Source organism: Prinia subflava, chromosome 10, assembly GCF_021018805.1.
Source record: "Prinia subflava isolate CZ2003 ecotype Zambia chromosome 10, Cam_Psub_1.2, whole genome shotgun sequence".
NCBI classification, from domain to species: domain Eukaryota; kingdom Metazoa; phylum Chordata; class Aves; order Passeriformes; family Cisticolidae; genus Prinia; species Prinia subflava.
Window position 1 is genome coordinate 24,435,491 of NC_086256.1, and position 15,712 is coordinate 24,451,202.

Sequence of the window (15,712 nt, forward strand, 5' to 3'; positions counted from 1 at the left end):
ACATCGATGAGTGTGAGAGCAGAGACACGTGTCAGCACGAGTGCAGGAACAGCCTGGGCAGCTTCCAGTGTGTCTGTCCTGCAGGATACCGCCTCATGCCCAACGGCAGAACCTGCCAAGGTACAGAGAGCCATCCCTGCAGTGCTCAGGGGGAGGTCTGCAAAGAAACCAGGCACGGCACAGGGCTGAGCCACCTCTCTGAACTGGCTATGTGAGAGCATTCAAAATCTCAAGTTTCAGAAGATTTTATATTCCACACTTCGCTTCATAAAACATCAGCAAACTAGACAATTGCAACTTCTAATTCTCTCCAGTTCCCCTGTGACCTCACATTGCACATTGAGCTCCAAGCTCTAGGGTCAAACAGAGACACATTCTGGGTTCTGCTCAGCCTTTACCCACTTCGGTTTTTACCCTTTAATTCTTCTACCAGCAGTTGATCCTTTGCATGTTTTTCCATGCAGATATTGATGAGTGTCTTGAAGAGAATATAAATTGTGGATCAAATCAGATGTGTTTCAACATGAGAGGAAGCTACCAGTGCATAGACACTCCTTGTCCACCCAACTACCAGCGAGAGCCACATTCTGGGTATGTTTTATTCTCAGTCCCTTCTCACCTGCCCCAAGCTCAGCTCCTTAGCCTGTGCTTGTTAAAGAAGAAAATGTAAGTTTGTCTGACAGCAGTAGAGCTCACAGGAGCTAAAGCTAAGGCATTGACATTGGAGATCACAGAGTCAGAGAGTCCTGGGATGGTCTGGGTCGGAAGGGATCTTAATAGAACATCCAGTTCCACCCTCTGCCATGGGCAGGGACATCTTTCACTATCCCAGGGTGCTCCAAGCCCTGTCCAGCCTGGCCTTGGACACTTCCAGGGATGGAGGCAGCCACAATTTTTCTGGGCAACCTGTGCCACAGCCTCAACTGCCAGGGAAAAATTCAATTCTAACACCTAATCTGGTTCTCTAATGGCCTGACTTGCCATCAGCTTCAAAGCATCAGATATATTCTTCTAGTTGTGAAAATAATGCTAAGTTCCTGTTAGCTGTTATTTCCCTGTTCTGGGAAAAAAACCCCATACTGATTTCTTCTGATCTTTCAATATCCTCAAAGAAAAATATATAGTCAGAAACCATCTTTTGGGATCAAACTCAACTTCAGTGATACCTACACTGACATGGAGGTCATGTCCTCTGACCACCATTAGCACTGGCAAACTGCACTAGCAAAGATTGCATGTTTTAACTTTTGATTAATCAAAGAAAATTTTATTCTGCCCTTTATTCCAAATTCTGTATTTTATGACCTACCAGACACATACCTCAAATGCTGCCCAGAACGTTTTAAACTAGAATGGGAAGACCTAATGTTTAAGAGCACAGTCACTAAAATTTACCATATGGACATCAGTAACAGCAGTGTAGCCAACACTTTTTTGAAATGATCCTGTAAAAAGGGACATTAAACTGGGCTGCAGCTCTAAAGGAACAATGGGTGAAGAGTGCATGAGCACTCCTAGAGAAGTTTTAATCTGCAACAGGGTAAGCAGGGGAAGAATTTCTCCTCTAAGATCTATCCCAGGACTTAAGATACTGTGCCTTCTCCCTGGGCTAAAGTTCTCTGCTTTTTCCTAGGTTCTGTCTCAAAAGCTGCCCGGCCAACGACCTGGAGTGTGACCTGAGCACGTACGCCCTGGAGTACAAGCTGCTGTCGCTGCCCTTCGGCATCGCTGCGGGGCAGGACCTGATCCGGCTGGTGGCCTACACTCACGACCAAGTCATGCACCCCCGGACCACCTTCCTGATGGCGGAGGAGGACCCGGGGGTGCCGTTCGCCCTGCGGGACGAGAACGGCAAGGGGGTGGTGTTCACCACGCAGGCGCTGCGGGAGCCGCGGACGCACCGCATGGGCGTGCGGGCGCTGTCCTACAGCGCCGACGGCAGCGTCGAGTACCGCACCACCTTCATCGTCTACATCGCCGTGTCCGCCTTCCCCTACTGAGCCCCCGCAGCTCAGCCTCACTGCCCGGGGCCAGGGCTGCTCCTGCTTCAGCCTGACTGCTGCTGCCCCGTACAGGCAACCACCACACTTCAAAGGGTGCTATGCTCTTTTCTCCTCCCCTGCTTCCCAGGGGCTGCCTCTCCAGTTCCATTGTTCTAATTCAAGAGGAGGATCCATGGCTTTGAGGACCTGTTACCACTTGCTCTATTTATTACACTGGAATAGTCACTTTCCACAGGATGTTCTGAAAACCAGCAGAGAAATCCATGTAGTCAAAGCAGTAAGCAAGGAGCAGCCTCCGCTGAAAGTAACTGAAGAAAATAAACCCATCATTTCAAGTGGTCTACATATTTTAAAGGTTGCTAAGTGTTCTAAATTTTATATCTATTAGATTTTCTTCCTTATCAAGTACCCAATAGAATTAGGGCTGTGTTGTGTGCTCGAACCCACCAATGCAAATGCTGAAACAAATGACATAAAAGTTTGTTCACAGCTAACGAATCTGCAGGAGAATTTGGAACTGGTACCTTTGGTTTCCATGCAAGTGTAGAAATGTTGCTACTTTTTGGAAGAAAAAACCAAAATGGCTTCTTCTACTTTACTGAGCAGGTATTTTATAACTTGTTTTTACTCTGCCGTTCTGGTATAGCCATGTATTTAACCCAAACCCATATCCACTGCCATACTCCCAGCTCAGTAAATGGTCTGGGGTTTTACGCACATGGAACATTTTTCTCCAAAGGTGATGTAAGTTTGGTTCAATAATGTCAATACACTGTACACAAGTAATTTTGCCAAGATGTATTCTATTTTTATGGATGTGTATATATGTGGTTTTTCCTATGTGTATTTTCTATGCAGTATCTCAAGAGTGTTTTACAGTTAAGTTTGCATAAAATGACAATGTCAGTACAATGAAAATAATCAGAATAAAGGTTCCCATGACCTTTGTGACTGCTGAGAGTTTTATCTTTGAAAAAGTTCTTTTCCTTTCTAAAGCTCTCACCCTTAGTGCCAGGGAACAATGCAGGAGATACCATGCCCAGCAAACCAGGGAGCAGCTCCAGCTCTTTTCCCTCTTCCGGGCACTGCAGTAGTAAGAGATTATCACCAGCTTTAAAGTAGATTTTTAGCCACAGCGACAAATTGTCTCCCAGTAGAATTTTGTCTCTACTCTTGTATGTTATTAACTAACTTTACACATTCCCCACTTGTTGTCCCCTTGCTTTTTCTTACCTTTCCAGTGCACCAATTGAAGTAGTGCTGCAAAACAAGGATGACTTAAAATTACTTTGCATTTTATACAAATTTATCTGAGTTATGGAGTTCAGACTGAACAGGTTGCTTCTCAGCAACCTGACTTGAAAAATAAAAGCAGCTCCACAGCACCACAGTGAAGTCTGGAAACCAAAAGTACCTTCTTCACCATCCATTAATGCTGGAGAGTCTGAATGGTTTAAGTGCAGCTCTGTTTCTTGAGGGGAAATCAAAGACATTTTCAGCTCTTGCACATGCAGAAGTTCCCCATTCATGCAGAGCTGCTGCTCCACAGGGACTACAAGAACTCTGAGTGAATGACTTCATTTGCCCCTTGTAACCCTGGGCAGACTGAGAGACACAGGCCGCTGGGTGTGAGCTGGGACAGCAAGGAAACACCAGAGTGCCAGCTGATGGCCAGAGCTAAACGGGGCCTTAGGCATCACACCTCCTACAGCATTGCACTAATCACCTCAACATGCAAGCAGTGCACCCAGCCAGGCCCCCTGAATAAGGTTAAATGTGATCCCTGGCTGACTGCAGATTTTTATGAACATATTTGCATGTCCAGATACACAACTCCAATCACTTCTCAGATCACTGGGTTCAATGCTCACATCTTCAGTGCCAGACTATTCTGCTTTGATAAGTTTAGTGTTAGAAAATGGGAAGCAAAGGAGACTTGCTTACAGATAAAGGCCTATGGATAAAAAGGTGCTCTTCAGTGCTAACATAGACCTAAATTATAATTAATGAATAGCTGAATAATGGGGGCATCACAAACATCACCAAGCCAAGGGGCTGCTCAGAATACAGAATGCTTGATCACAAGAAGTGTCTCAAGGACTCCACTCATAGAGAACACCTGAGAGGTGTCAAGAGATCTGCACTGCACAGCCCATAATTCAAGCAAGGCCAAACTCTTGCTATGCAAAACTGTAGCAGAACCACTGGTAAACACAAAGTTATATGTGAAAGCTTCAAAAAATGAATGTATCTAATTTGGTGTCATCAGCTTCAGAGGCAAAGCCCACCAGCATCCCTGAAGTAAAGAATCCCATGAGTATTCCCCATTACCACTGATATATACGCCCACCCTGATATACATAGTGGCACATTAAAAAGCCCAGTTCCAAACAGCATCAAGGTTCCTTCACAGGATTTTAGCTGCATTGTCTCTGGAATCTGCTGCTGTAGACGTAAAAAAATGAGGTTTGCAAATCTGGGAGAAGAATGAGTTCCCAAATACCACAGGAACAACTGGAGTGTACCAGCTTTTCACATAAAGCAGGCAAAGAAACAGGACTTCCCCAAGTCCAGACAGGAAAACGCAGAGTTCTCTGTTGCCACTGCATGACTGACTGAAATGGAAAAAGCAAAAATAACATGAGAAAAAACCATTGAAACACTGAAGGGACTACAGGGGCCCCAGTGATAAGCAGGGGAGGACAAAGCTTCCTTGCACATGAACCAGACAGTTTCTGCTGAGATGTCCTAGCAACTCCCATGCTTGAGAGTTTATGGCAAAGAGATGGGCTGAAAAAATCTGCAACAAAACCATTACATCTTCAATTTCTACCTAAAAGAACTGTTCCTTAAATACAAACCTTGTAAATAACTCTGGTTGCATCAAATTTATTCATCCTTCCTCATCTGTCTCATCCTTCCTCATCTGTCTGCGAGCAGAATTAGCTCACCAGTATTCACTATTTGCCAATCCTCCAGGCCAGCCTGCTTTTCTCAGCTGCTGTGGCCTTGTTGGATAGGAAATATTGGTGGTTTTCTTAGTGGTTGCTCTGCAATGCTCTCAGTGATGCAGAGACTGATAGAGAACCTCAAGTTGGGTGTAACCCCTGAAAGCCTGTGCCAAAACATTACCGCTGATGTTTCACAGCTCATGTTTTGAAAAATTTCTGGATGCATAAACAATGCTGTCCTTTAATAGATGAGGCTCTAAGACAGAAATGGTTTGTTCTCACCAGCCCAAATGCACAGCAAGGTAATATCATGGTGTTTTTGCCACCTGTAGTAGCTTTACTACAGACAAGCAAAGAGCCATCAGCAATTGCCAAAATACCACATCTGATGAAAGCCAGTCACAAACTTGCTAAAAAACGCCAACTGCCTTCAAATTGGGCACCTCAGCTAATCAAAATCTCTTTTAATCATAGAAAAGTTCCCAGCAGATACTACAAGAAATAGCAAAAGCTGGGTTTTACTTAGAGCTGATGACCAAATGGTCCTGATACAGATTTGAAATTGATAAACAGGACAGAAGGGCCCACTGCAGAATGAATAACCACAGCATGTAAAAACGCACCAGCAGAGCAGCTAATGGAAACAGGCTGAACTTAGCTAAAAATCAGCTTTTTGGAGAAGTAAAGCTGCCTTTTGGCCAGTCAGGTTCACCAGTGAAGTTCAGCACTGCCAGATTAGCCCCTGTTTGTTTACAAAGCCCTGCTGGTTATCAAAATACATCACACAGCACTGGTTTTGCTCCCACCTTGTGTGTTAGAAAGGAGTTAATAGAAAATAACAGTCACTGAATCTCCAGCCTGAAACTGGAATTTAAAGCAGTCATGCTAAAGTCTGAGACATTTTCATGGTTTAGAGCTGTATGAGTTAAGTTTTTCCACAAGCTTTTGCAGTATTTTGACAAAGTCCTTTGACCACCTAAAACTGACCTTTTGCCAAACCCCAATCTCTCCCACTTTTCTGTCATCATTTGGTTCTTTCAACAAATGCTTCTGATACTCAGATACCCATCCAGATAACAGCTTCAAATTAGATATTTGGTCCCAATTACACTGAACACAAAGTCTGAGCTTTATGTACCTGAGCATCAACTTCTCAGCCACCTCCCACTGACAGCAATAACCTTTCCTGTGACTACAGCAAATCCTTTCCCCTCCACTCACAGTAACACTGAGTACTGCTACAAAGACCTTGATCTTAGTCTACAAACACAAGCAGCTACTCCTTTCCTTTCAAGTCCTCTTCAACCTGTCTTTACTGCCAGGAATCAGCCTCACTGCACTTCCAGATCTGTTTGCTCTTCCTCTCAAATTGGCCTTTTTTCATTTGGCAGGAGTTTGCTCCTTTCACAGAACGACTTCATTTTGCTCTTTCAGCCCTTTCTCCAGAGTACTCCTCTGTTGGGTGTCATTAGAGATAAATACAACAAAGATAGTGAAATGAGTATTTTTTTCAGTATTGTTTCCAGCACAAGAGGAATATGTACTTGTAGTATTTATACGACTGTTGGCAGAAATAAGGTTATATTAATTAGATTAATCAGATTAGTTAATTAATAAAATGAGGGTTAATGTTCTTACACAAAGATGGAAAAAATTCCCTATGGATACCTGAACAAAGCATTGCCTACATGCTATGCAGTCTTATTTTTATTAGTTGTTATACAATTTCACCTGGAGTATTATATCCTGTGTCTCCATGTTCCAAGTGAGCTGTGGATCCCCTTTGAGAGGGACTGACATGAAAAATAACCATTGCTATTGCCTGAATGGGCACTGGTTGGATAGCCCTCTTCTATTGATAGATGTTCCCAGAAGACTGAGATTTTAGATTAAATCTGTTGTATTTTAACAACAACAAAAAGATCAAATAGTTTGAGAGTTGTAATTTCTGTATCTGTAGCAGAACTGATATGTCAGTTATTCCACAAATTTTCCACTCCAGTTTTCCATAAACAGATTTTGTAAGAAAAAATAATATTTCTTTGCATTTATCTATTATGCAGTGATTGTTTATTTTTAAGCTGTTCTGGTCCTCCATTAAATACATTTACTTTAATAAGATGAGCAATAGTGCTTGTAAATCAGAACATCTGGGAATGCCTGCAATATGCCAGACAGTCTTGTGCAAGAGTAATCACTCCAAATAAATGTTATTTGCAATGCTCTTTGATATTAGGCCAGATAAAGTGATGATAAAAAATGTAAAAAGGCTAAAAGGATGGGAGTAACATCATATCCCTGAAATCATCACCAGTTGTCCATATTTTCTGAAGTTCACATATGAATTACAAGCAAACTACTGTCCTGGCAGGACCCAAAGGTCCCAGAAGGGGAGCATCCATGATGTTCACAGGGGGAAAAAAGGGAAATAGAATAATGGAGCAAACCCTACAGATTATCATGTTCTTTGGGCAACTTAATTGCTCAAGGTAGTGTTCATAGATTAACTGGGACAATTAAGGGTGATGCTTTTGAATTAAACTGCTTTCATTAACAGATGCAAAGTTGGAATGGACTTCAAAAGAACATCATCATGATCTTATTTATCATTAGGCCAATAGCAATATTTCCTTTCATTTGGACGCAAGTTATAAGGTTATAAGGAGAAACTAATGGCAAATATCTACACTTTCTCACTCATCACTGTTTAATGATGTGATTTTGCTACAAACTAGGCCAACTGCTTTTAAATTGTCTTGTATTAACCTAAAGTAGTGTTTCAGAGAGATCACCTTTGTCACTGAGATATGTTTAAAATTTAGCTTTGGTTTCAAAACTGGGTTAAAGGGCAAAGCAGTACTGTGATCAAAATGCTCTAATAGCAACTACAATCATCTACTTAAATATTGCTTTTGAAACTAAAAACATCCCAAACAAGCCACTGGTTGGGAAACTCTGTTGAGCAGCAGGAACAGGTATTTTTCACAATTTTACACACAGAAAGCTGCAGATGCTACACACCTTATCTCTTACAACTACTGAAGTGATTTTTCTGACTCTTATTCTTATCAAAATTTGCTTAAATTTCACAGTTAGTAAGAGCAACCAGTAATTGAATAACAGAGCTCACAGACATGGAAGGACAAATTTCAGAGGGGTGACTGAGGAGTTCTCCTCTCTCACACCAAGCCACTGAGAAAGCAGAAATTACCCCAGCAGAGGAGGGACTGAAGTAAAATACTGGGGCCATTGGCCTACTATAGCTGCCCTGCAGCACCAGGAAGCTGGGAAATAAGTGTTGTTGCCTCTCCATTAATTATGAAATGGCAAGGTTTTTACTGGCTGCCCCGAGAAGACTCCGACAGACGGCTGTGATAGACGACTTAGTAAATGGAAATACGTCAGATCCCTTTAGTGAGGTAATGTCTCCTAAATTACTGTCCCTGCTCTACTGTCTTACAGCAAGAGACTTCCAAAATCACCTCAGGTTCCTGCTACAGCCTCAGCTTCACTTACAATGCAGATTAAGAGGGCAACCAGGGAAGGAACTCCTGCCACCAAGATCCTTCTCCCACCTCATTCAAAAATGCATCCAACTCAGTCTTAAAACTCATTTGGTCAGCTGTTCCCAAGTCTCAGTGACATAATGCTTAAGCACCTTGTTCTAATTTCCTGCAATCTTACTTACAAAGCGCTTAAAATTATTGGAATTTTGCTGCCATTGCTAAAGGTTTTATTAAACTAAAGGTTCAAATAATCCTCTTGGTCGCTTATTGCCTGGAGGTATTTATGCACAGAAATCAAACCCCTTTTTTGCTATAATGAACAAAGTAAACTGCTCTGTGTTTTCCTCTTGCATCTTTCCATTACTTTATTTATTATTGCAGCCTCTTCTTATTTGTCTTACTTTCAGTGCCTTGTGCTCAGGCAGCCAAAGCTGCTCACAGTATCTCATATCAGTCTAAAAATATTAACCAAGCCCATGGTTTGCTTTCACTGAATCCAGGCCTCTGAATTTCTGAACTGTGCTGGTCTAAATGTCACCAGAAGAGTTTGAGCAGCGTGTCATAATAATGGGGCAGTTTTATCTGGCCACACAGTGAAGTTCACTGAGTAACCCGACCCCTTAGGAGCAGAGCACCAGGGCGTTGCCATGAGGTAATGCAGTCATCAGCCCCAGCCAGAGCCCTGGAACAGGATGTTATGAACATAACATCAGCCCGAAAATGGTGCCAAGCTCCTGCAATCCTTTCAAATTCCACAGCCATCCCCCCCATCCCCCAGGATTCCCAAAGACAAAAACACTTAAGCATATCTGCTGGCAAGGGAGGGCTGTTCCCAGCCCCTCCATGAGTGAGTATTCCAGGCAGTGCCTGCTGCCCACGGCCTGGTAGCTGCTCCCTGACGCCAAATCCTCCTCCTGCTCTCACGTCCTGTGTCTGCAGCCCAGCCCATTCCCATCAACGCCCCACTGGCCAAACAAACCAGCACATCATCTCCACCAACACTGAGGGACTCATTGAGCGCCCAGGGCCTCTCAGTCTCTGCCTTCCAGCATCTCCTTGACCTTCCCTGCCCAGGTTCAGCTTGCCTCCTGCTACGTTCTCGTTGATGCCATATTTAAAATTCACCTGAAGCTGCCCCATTTCTCACTGGATCCAATAATGCAGCTGGTTAAAAGACAAGGCCACCCCTGGCACAGTGCTCCTCTAGTCACCTGTATTTCAGTAAACTTGAGGTGAAACAAAAGGGCTCATCCCATATGGACACCACCTACAAACCAGGACAGTCCCATAACAGTGCCAGTCTGTCCTTCATGTTTTCCACATCAGGAATACTGCAAAGAAACACCACAACCATCTCAGCGAAACCTCAGGACAATATTCAGGATCTGCACATATTCTGAAACCACTGTGAAACTCCTGGGAATTTGAAAGCAACCTAAAGTTTAAAATTTATTATACATAATGTATAAAAAATGCTTGGATGTTTTGTGGCTTTTCACTTAGAGGTAATAGGCTGGAATACATTCCAATAACATCCATTATTTTATCTATATATTTTACTGGCATAAACAACTAGTTCAGGAAAATTTCCCTGTTAAATGATCCTTTCTTAGGATCATTTAAATAACTACTTGTTGCATGATCCTAAAGGAAATATTTATCATCACATTTATTATAAAGTACTGCAAATAACTGAGTTTTCTTGTTTGGTCTTCACTCTGGGCAAAACAGGCACAATTAATATTCAAACTTCATCAGAGCTTGATATAAGCTTGGAAAAATACCCTATATTATCTGTGTTCTATTTCAGAAATAAACCCCTTTAACTTAGCCTCTCAGATCTAGTATTTGTATATAAAAATCACTGTAATGCATTAAAAATAAGCCTCAAATGGATTTGGAATTTAAATACTTATGTCTGATATAGGAAACACTTTGCTTATAAAACTAATTTTACTCAAGCCAAAGTCACAAATGTATCTTTCTCTAGGCTTAATGAAGCTAAAAAATATTCATAGAAACAGCTGAGACTATGTACCACATTAACCCAACTTAAAAGGTCAAACATGCCCAAAACACAAGTAGAAGCACTTTATCTCTATTTATAATTTAGATCTTTCTAGTTTAAACTCGTCCTATACTTTCACACAAGAACAGGTTTATTGAGATGCAGTGTCTTCACAGGAACTCTTTATCTGCAAATAAAAGTTGCATCTTTTTGGGCATTCTGAAATTAATTTCCTAGAATTTGACAGACAACCTGCAGTCCCACTGCTTTAGCTTCTCCATCCTTGAACCTTTTCTAGCAATTCTTCTTCTAGTAGATGCCCACTTTATGGGTTCTAAGGATCATTTTGAAAATGTGGTGTTCATATCACAGTTACATCAAATTACTTTAATCTAAGAGTTATGCTGAACACCTAGGAGTTGCTGTTCTCTTGAACACACTGGTGAGTTTGGAGCTCATCCTTAGTTGAAATGTATGCTATATTCTTGAAGAATTATTGGAAAAAAGATTAATTAAAACATCAAGAGATCTGAATTTCCACTGAGCTTGGCATGAAAGGCAGAGCAAGATGTTTCCCTTTCCAGCTCCTTTTCCTTTCAGTGTGTTCAGGACAACCAAGAATCCATGATCAGGTACCAGGAGAGAACCATTGCAGGATCTTTCTTTGGGCTGCTCTTCCTCACGTGGCCCCCACATTCATCTGAGAGAGTTCACTTTCACTGCTATTACACATCACAGTGTAGTCACTGAGCTCCTATGGGATTGGCTTTGGCATGCTGTTACACTGAGCTTTCCCATAAATTACATCTCTCCATCCTTCTCATTTATCACATCCTGCGTTGGACAGCAGCAAGAATTCAGCTGAATCATTTACTAAAGCACAGGCAGAGCAGGGGCTCTACTGTGCATTGTCAGTATTTTGGCACATGCACCTCCACCCCATGCTCAAGGTTTTCACTCCTCAGCACAAAAGGAAGCAATTAGCAATGTCATTTTGTTACTGACAGGATTTCTGGAATGCCATGCTTTTAAGAAGCAGATATTGTATATTATCACAGTTATGCAATTTCTTTTCTTTCCAGTCTGATTGAGCCTTTATGATATTTGTTTCTCAGGCACAGCACCCATAAACACAGGATAAATTGTGTTTTCTTGTAAGGATATACTAACATCAGCCCATATTCTTTACCAGCACTCCTAGGATTTTCTCTTATTTTCTGAAAACTAACTTTGAGCAAAGGATGTTGCCAATACCCTGAGCTCAATCTTTCAGGAACAGAATTGTCTTAAGGGTGGTACATTATTTATCATTTTCATCTTCAAACCAACTGCTTCAGTCACAAAAACATATGACTCATTCTGAAGTGAATACAAGAAGGCTGCCTGTAAGAAGTCCCATCCTCCAGATACATCTCTGATGATGTACTGAAATAAGATTGTTAGGTGGAAAGGGAAAGGACTTTTTCTTGTTTGGTCTGCAAAGCACCTTCCTTTTCCTTTGGAAGACAAGACGCTTTTAAGGAGGACCTGCTACTTCCCTTAAACACCTTCTCCTAGCATGTCCTTCACAAGTGCTACTTCCTCCTCACATCAGAATCTGACATCCAAAGCCTGTTCTAATCTTTTGGGATAAGAGGAGAAAAAAACCAACAAAAAACCAACAAAACCCCACAAAACAAACAAACAAAAAACCCCAAACCCCAAACCAAAACAACAACAACAGGGTTCCTTCCCACTGTCTATGCTAGAAAGGAAATCTTCACAGTCCAGCCAAGGGAAATAGTCTTTCTTCAAACTAGGCTTTTATTGCAGGCAGGTATCATCTTCAAAACTGCCAGCCCATCAGAGAGTGCAAACTGCCCCATTCTCCACTGGAGAGATTTTCTTTTCCTTGCAGTCCTCATTACAGCTCAGAGTCCCTCAAAAAGTTAGAGCCATCAGCACAGAAAGCACTGTGACAGAGCAGCCCATGTTTGGTGACACTGACTCATTCTCCGGTATCAGTTATAGAAAATGCAAGAAACTCTTGCCAGACTTTGGTGTTCCTTTTCCCTTGACAGTGATGCCAGTCAAGGTACAAAAGCCTGTCAGATGCACCTGCACTCCCTTGGGGAAGAGAAAGAGAAAGGTGTCTTTTCCTGTTGCTGACTGGTGATTAAACACGTCCCAGAGCATAGCAGTTGATACCCACATTATTCTCCTAGATATGCATCATGTTCATATATTCTGTATGGGGGTGAGTGAGCTGGGAGGGAGAGATGCTTCTGTTTTCTCTTTCTGGGAACATTACAAGGATTTTTCTCCCTGGCCGTTAGCAAAGCTACAGTTTGTGCTGGGTTTAGTATAAGCCCTGGTAGGATAAGTAATACCAATAACAGCAATCAATAAAATGGGTTTCTGACACTGTAGTTTCCTAAATGTTAAACCAGACTATAACATACCCATCTATGCAGGAAAAAATATTACTAAATATTTAAATATCACATATTTACAGCCAAAGGTTGACATCAGTACAAATTATAGCTCTGTGAAGTACACCAGAAAACCAGTTCTGGGACTTCAGACTCTAAACACAAAGGCAATCCCCAATTAAATCTTAGACATGTCAACAGCCAAAAACTTATACAACAGAGGACTCCAAATTTAATGATCCTAACTTGAAATCTAACCCTGATCTCAAGTACCAGATTAGATTTCTCCTAACTCTAATCCTACCTCTGCAATCCCCAGACAATGTATATATTGATGTGCTGAATTGTTAAATCCAATTTTCCTTACAGGCAGAGATTAGTCCCTCTATAAAAGTAAAATACACGGCTGTGGATCATGTCTGCTGACATTTTTATGGCTGTAAAAGCCTAAATATTGACTCCAGCCCACATCCTTGGGCTAACCTCAACAACAAGGTCAATCACTACAGTAACATGAGAAGCAACTGAAGCACATAAATCTCTGAAAATTTAGACCAAAACTGAAATATATAAATTGAACTTTATGAAATACACTGAAATGCTATTACTAAGCATACACTGAATGTTAGCCATAAATTTTAATATCATAAATACCCCAAACTGAGTTTTACTGTGAAGATCAATTCCTGTGATAATGCAGAAGGTAAGAGCTTTGTCAGCCCTCAGCCTTCCTTTTAACCTCTGAGTGCCAGAGCTCCAACACCAGAAGCCCTGACTGTGAGCCCAAATAACTGCTTAGTAATACCAGTATATTGATCAATCCCTACAGTAAATGAGAGCAGGGCTGTGCCAGGCACCTCCCTAAAACTGAACACCACAAAGTTGAATCACTGACTTATAATCTAACTCAAACCGTAAAATTAATTTGCAGTCTAGAAGGGGGATGAATCATTTAAAGAGAAAAGCTGCCAGCCCTCTTTTAACTCCTTGGGCTTTTAAAATCCACAGAGGCTCATCTTTGCAAAGCTTGACCTTGACCCCAACCTTCAGCAGAGTCACCCCTCAGGAAGGATATGGGGACTAGGTCACATCCCCAGCCCCAAGAGCTGTGGGTGCTGGCAGTCCCTGCTGTGAAGGAGAGCTGGGCAGGAGAGGTACAGAACTCCCTGCTCCTGCTACCCATGCTGGTGCCCTTGAGAAACAGGTTTCAGTTTTAGATTTCTAAAACCTGATACTCAGCTCTAACTGCAGACTTAATTATAGGCAAACAGAAGCCAATGCCTAGATATATCCTGATGTATCAGAAAGATACCTGGATTTCTGTAGTTGTTACTATAGCTTGGGGTTTTTTAAAATTTTATTTTCCCTCATCAGTTAAGGTCAAGAATTTTGCCTTTGCAGAAGATCATTCCTGCTTCAGATCAGCACTGCACAACCTCTGATATAGCCTTGCTGAATAATGTACATCTTTGCCATCAATTCATTCGTAGACAGAAAATTCCTGTTATATTTGAAGTACAAACTCAGAGCTGCTGAGCCTCAGTGCCCTGCCTGGAGCTCCTGCAATCATGCTGTGCTTGTTCAGCTCTTGCAGGAGGTCTGAGAAGAAAACTGATTTTTTAGAGACAAAGTTCATGTTGAAAGCATTTAAAAGAGAATACAACATTTTCAAAGGTCATTGAAACTGAAGGGGAAATGAACATTTTCTCATGTTTTAAATACCTTTACCTCTGCCAAAGAAACGGGGATTTATCATGCTGAGACAATTCATTGTGCCAAACACACAGGCAACCCTTGTTCACTGTAGGTGTCTTTTAAACAACAGAATCTGAATAGACAGACGTACTGAACATTTCACAGAAATAATTCAGATTCCTGCAAAACAACGTTTACAGAAAAGAAAGAAAGAAGAAAGAAAGCAGGTTCCACAAGCCTCTAGCAGCTCTAACCAAAGATTTCTCCACTACCATTAATATACAGTATTCAATAGTGCCAGGAGTTTTTTGTACAGGAGCTTGTTATTTGACCTTTGAGAGCTTCCTGTTGAATGTACATCAGAAGTTACTATTCAGTTCTCACTCTGAAGTCTAGCAACAGCAGTAAAGTTCCAAAAAAGAAAAAACCCCTCTTCTCAGAGCTGTATACATTAAAATCTGCTTGTCACTCTTCTGTACAATTACGCTGATCCAGGAAGATTTCCCCCCTTGCATATACACATTCAAACAGATTATTTTTTGCATGAGTGCATAAGAAGTGAAAGCTTGAAAATGTGTTAAAAGAATTATTTATAGTAGCCTGAGTATGATGTCTGAGAAAGATGATCCTTCATATTACAAGAAAATTACTTCATACCGAGTCTGAAAAACCCCATCTGACACCTTTTCACTGCTCTTTTGACAAACTGAGGGTGTTACTTGTCAGCCATATGAAAAATGGTGACTGCTCCTGAGAGCCTCTATTACGTGTCCTGAAAGGGTAATGACAGCTAAACTGAAAGAACTGTCTGCATCTTTCATTCCCAAGATTTCCAGGAGCCACTGCTAATTCAGCTCCCACTGTTGAACTGAGAATTCTGGTTTAACTGCTAAACATAATTTCCTACATTACAGACAGACATACATACATAACTTTTTGCTCTCTTAGATTTACCTTTCTCGTGTTAATTTTCTTCATTCTTCTTATCCTGGGTCATTCTTCACGTTAATCAAGTCGTGCTTGACTTTTTTTCTTCCTATAGTTAAATCTCTTGTTTTCATGCAGCTGTGATTCAGTAGAATTAGCCTATACACTATATGAATAAAAAAGAACAAACAATATGAAATTTATTTCATTT

At 41.4% G+C, this 15,712-nt stretch overlaps 1 protein-coding gene and 1 long non-coding RNA gene across 6 annotated transcripts in view; one reads left to right on the forward strand and one right to left on the reverse strand.

Moving 5' to 3' along the window:
* Positions 1–2,961, forward strand: part of HMCN1 (hemicentin 1) — a 165,471-nt gene extending 162,510 nt beyond the window's left edge. For 3 of the 5 annotated variants that reach the window (XM_063407765.1, XM_063407766.1, XM_063407767.1), the window contains 3 exons: positions 1–120; positions 465–591; positions 1,634–2,961. In XM_063407765.1, coding sequence (XP_063263835.1) covers positions 1–120; positions 465–591; positions 1,634–2,000 — 614 coding nt within the window. In that variant the 3' untranslated portion in view covers positions 2,001–2,961. Of the gene's footprint in view, positions 121–464; positions 592–1,633 lie in introns of those variants that run through there. The other 2 variants (XR_010081490.1, XR_010081491.1) reach the window with 2 other exon arrangements.
* Positions 28–15,712, reverse strand: part of LOC134555800 (uncharacterized) — a 23,084-nt gene continuing 7,399 nt past the window's right edge. The window contains exons 2-3 of the long non-coding RNA XR_010081494.1: positions 15,529–15,667; positions 28–157 (exon numbers count right to left, since the gene is read on the reverse strand). This is a non-coding gene — a long non-coding RNA (uncharacterized LOC134555800). The remainder of the gene's footprint in view (positions 158–15,528; positions 15,668–15,712) is intronic.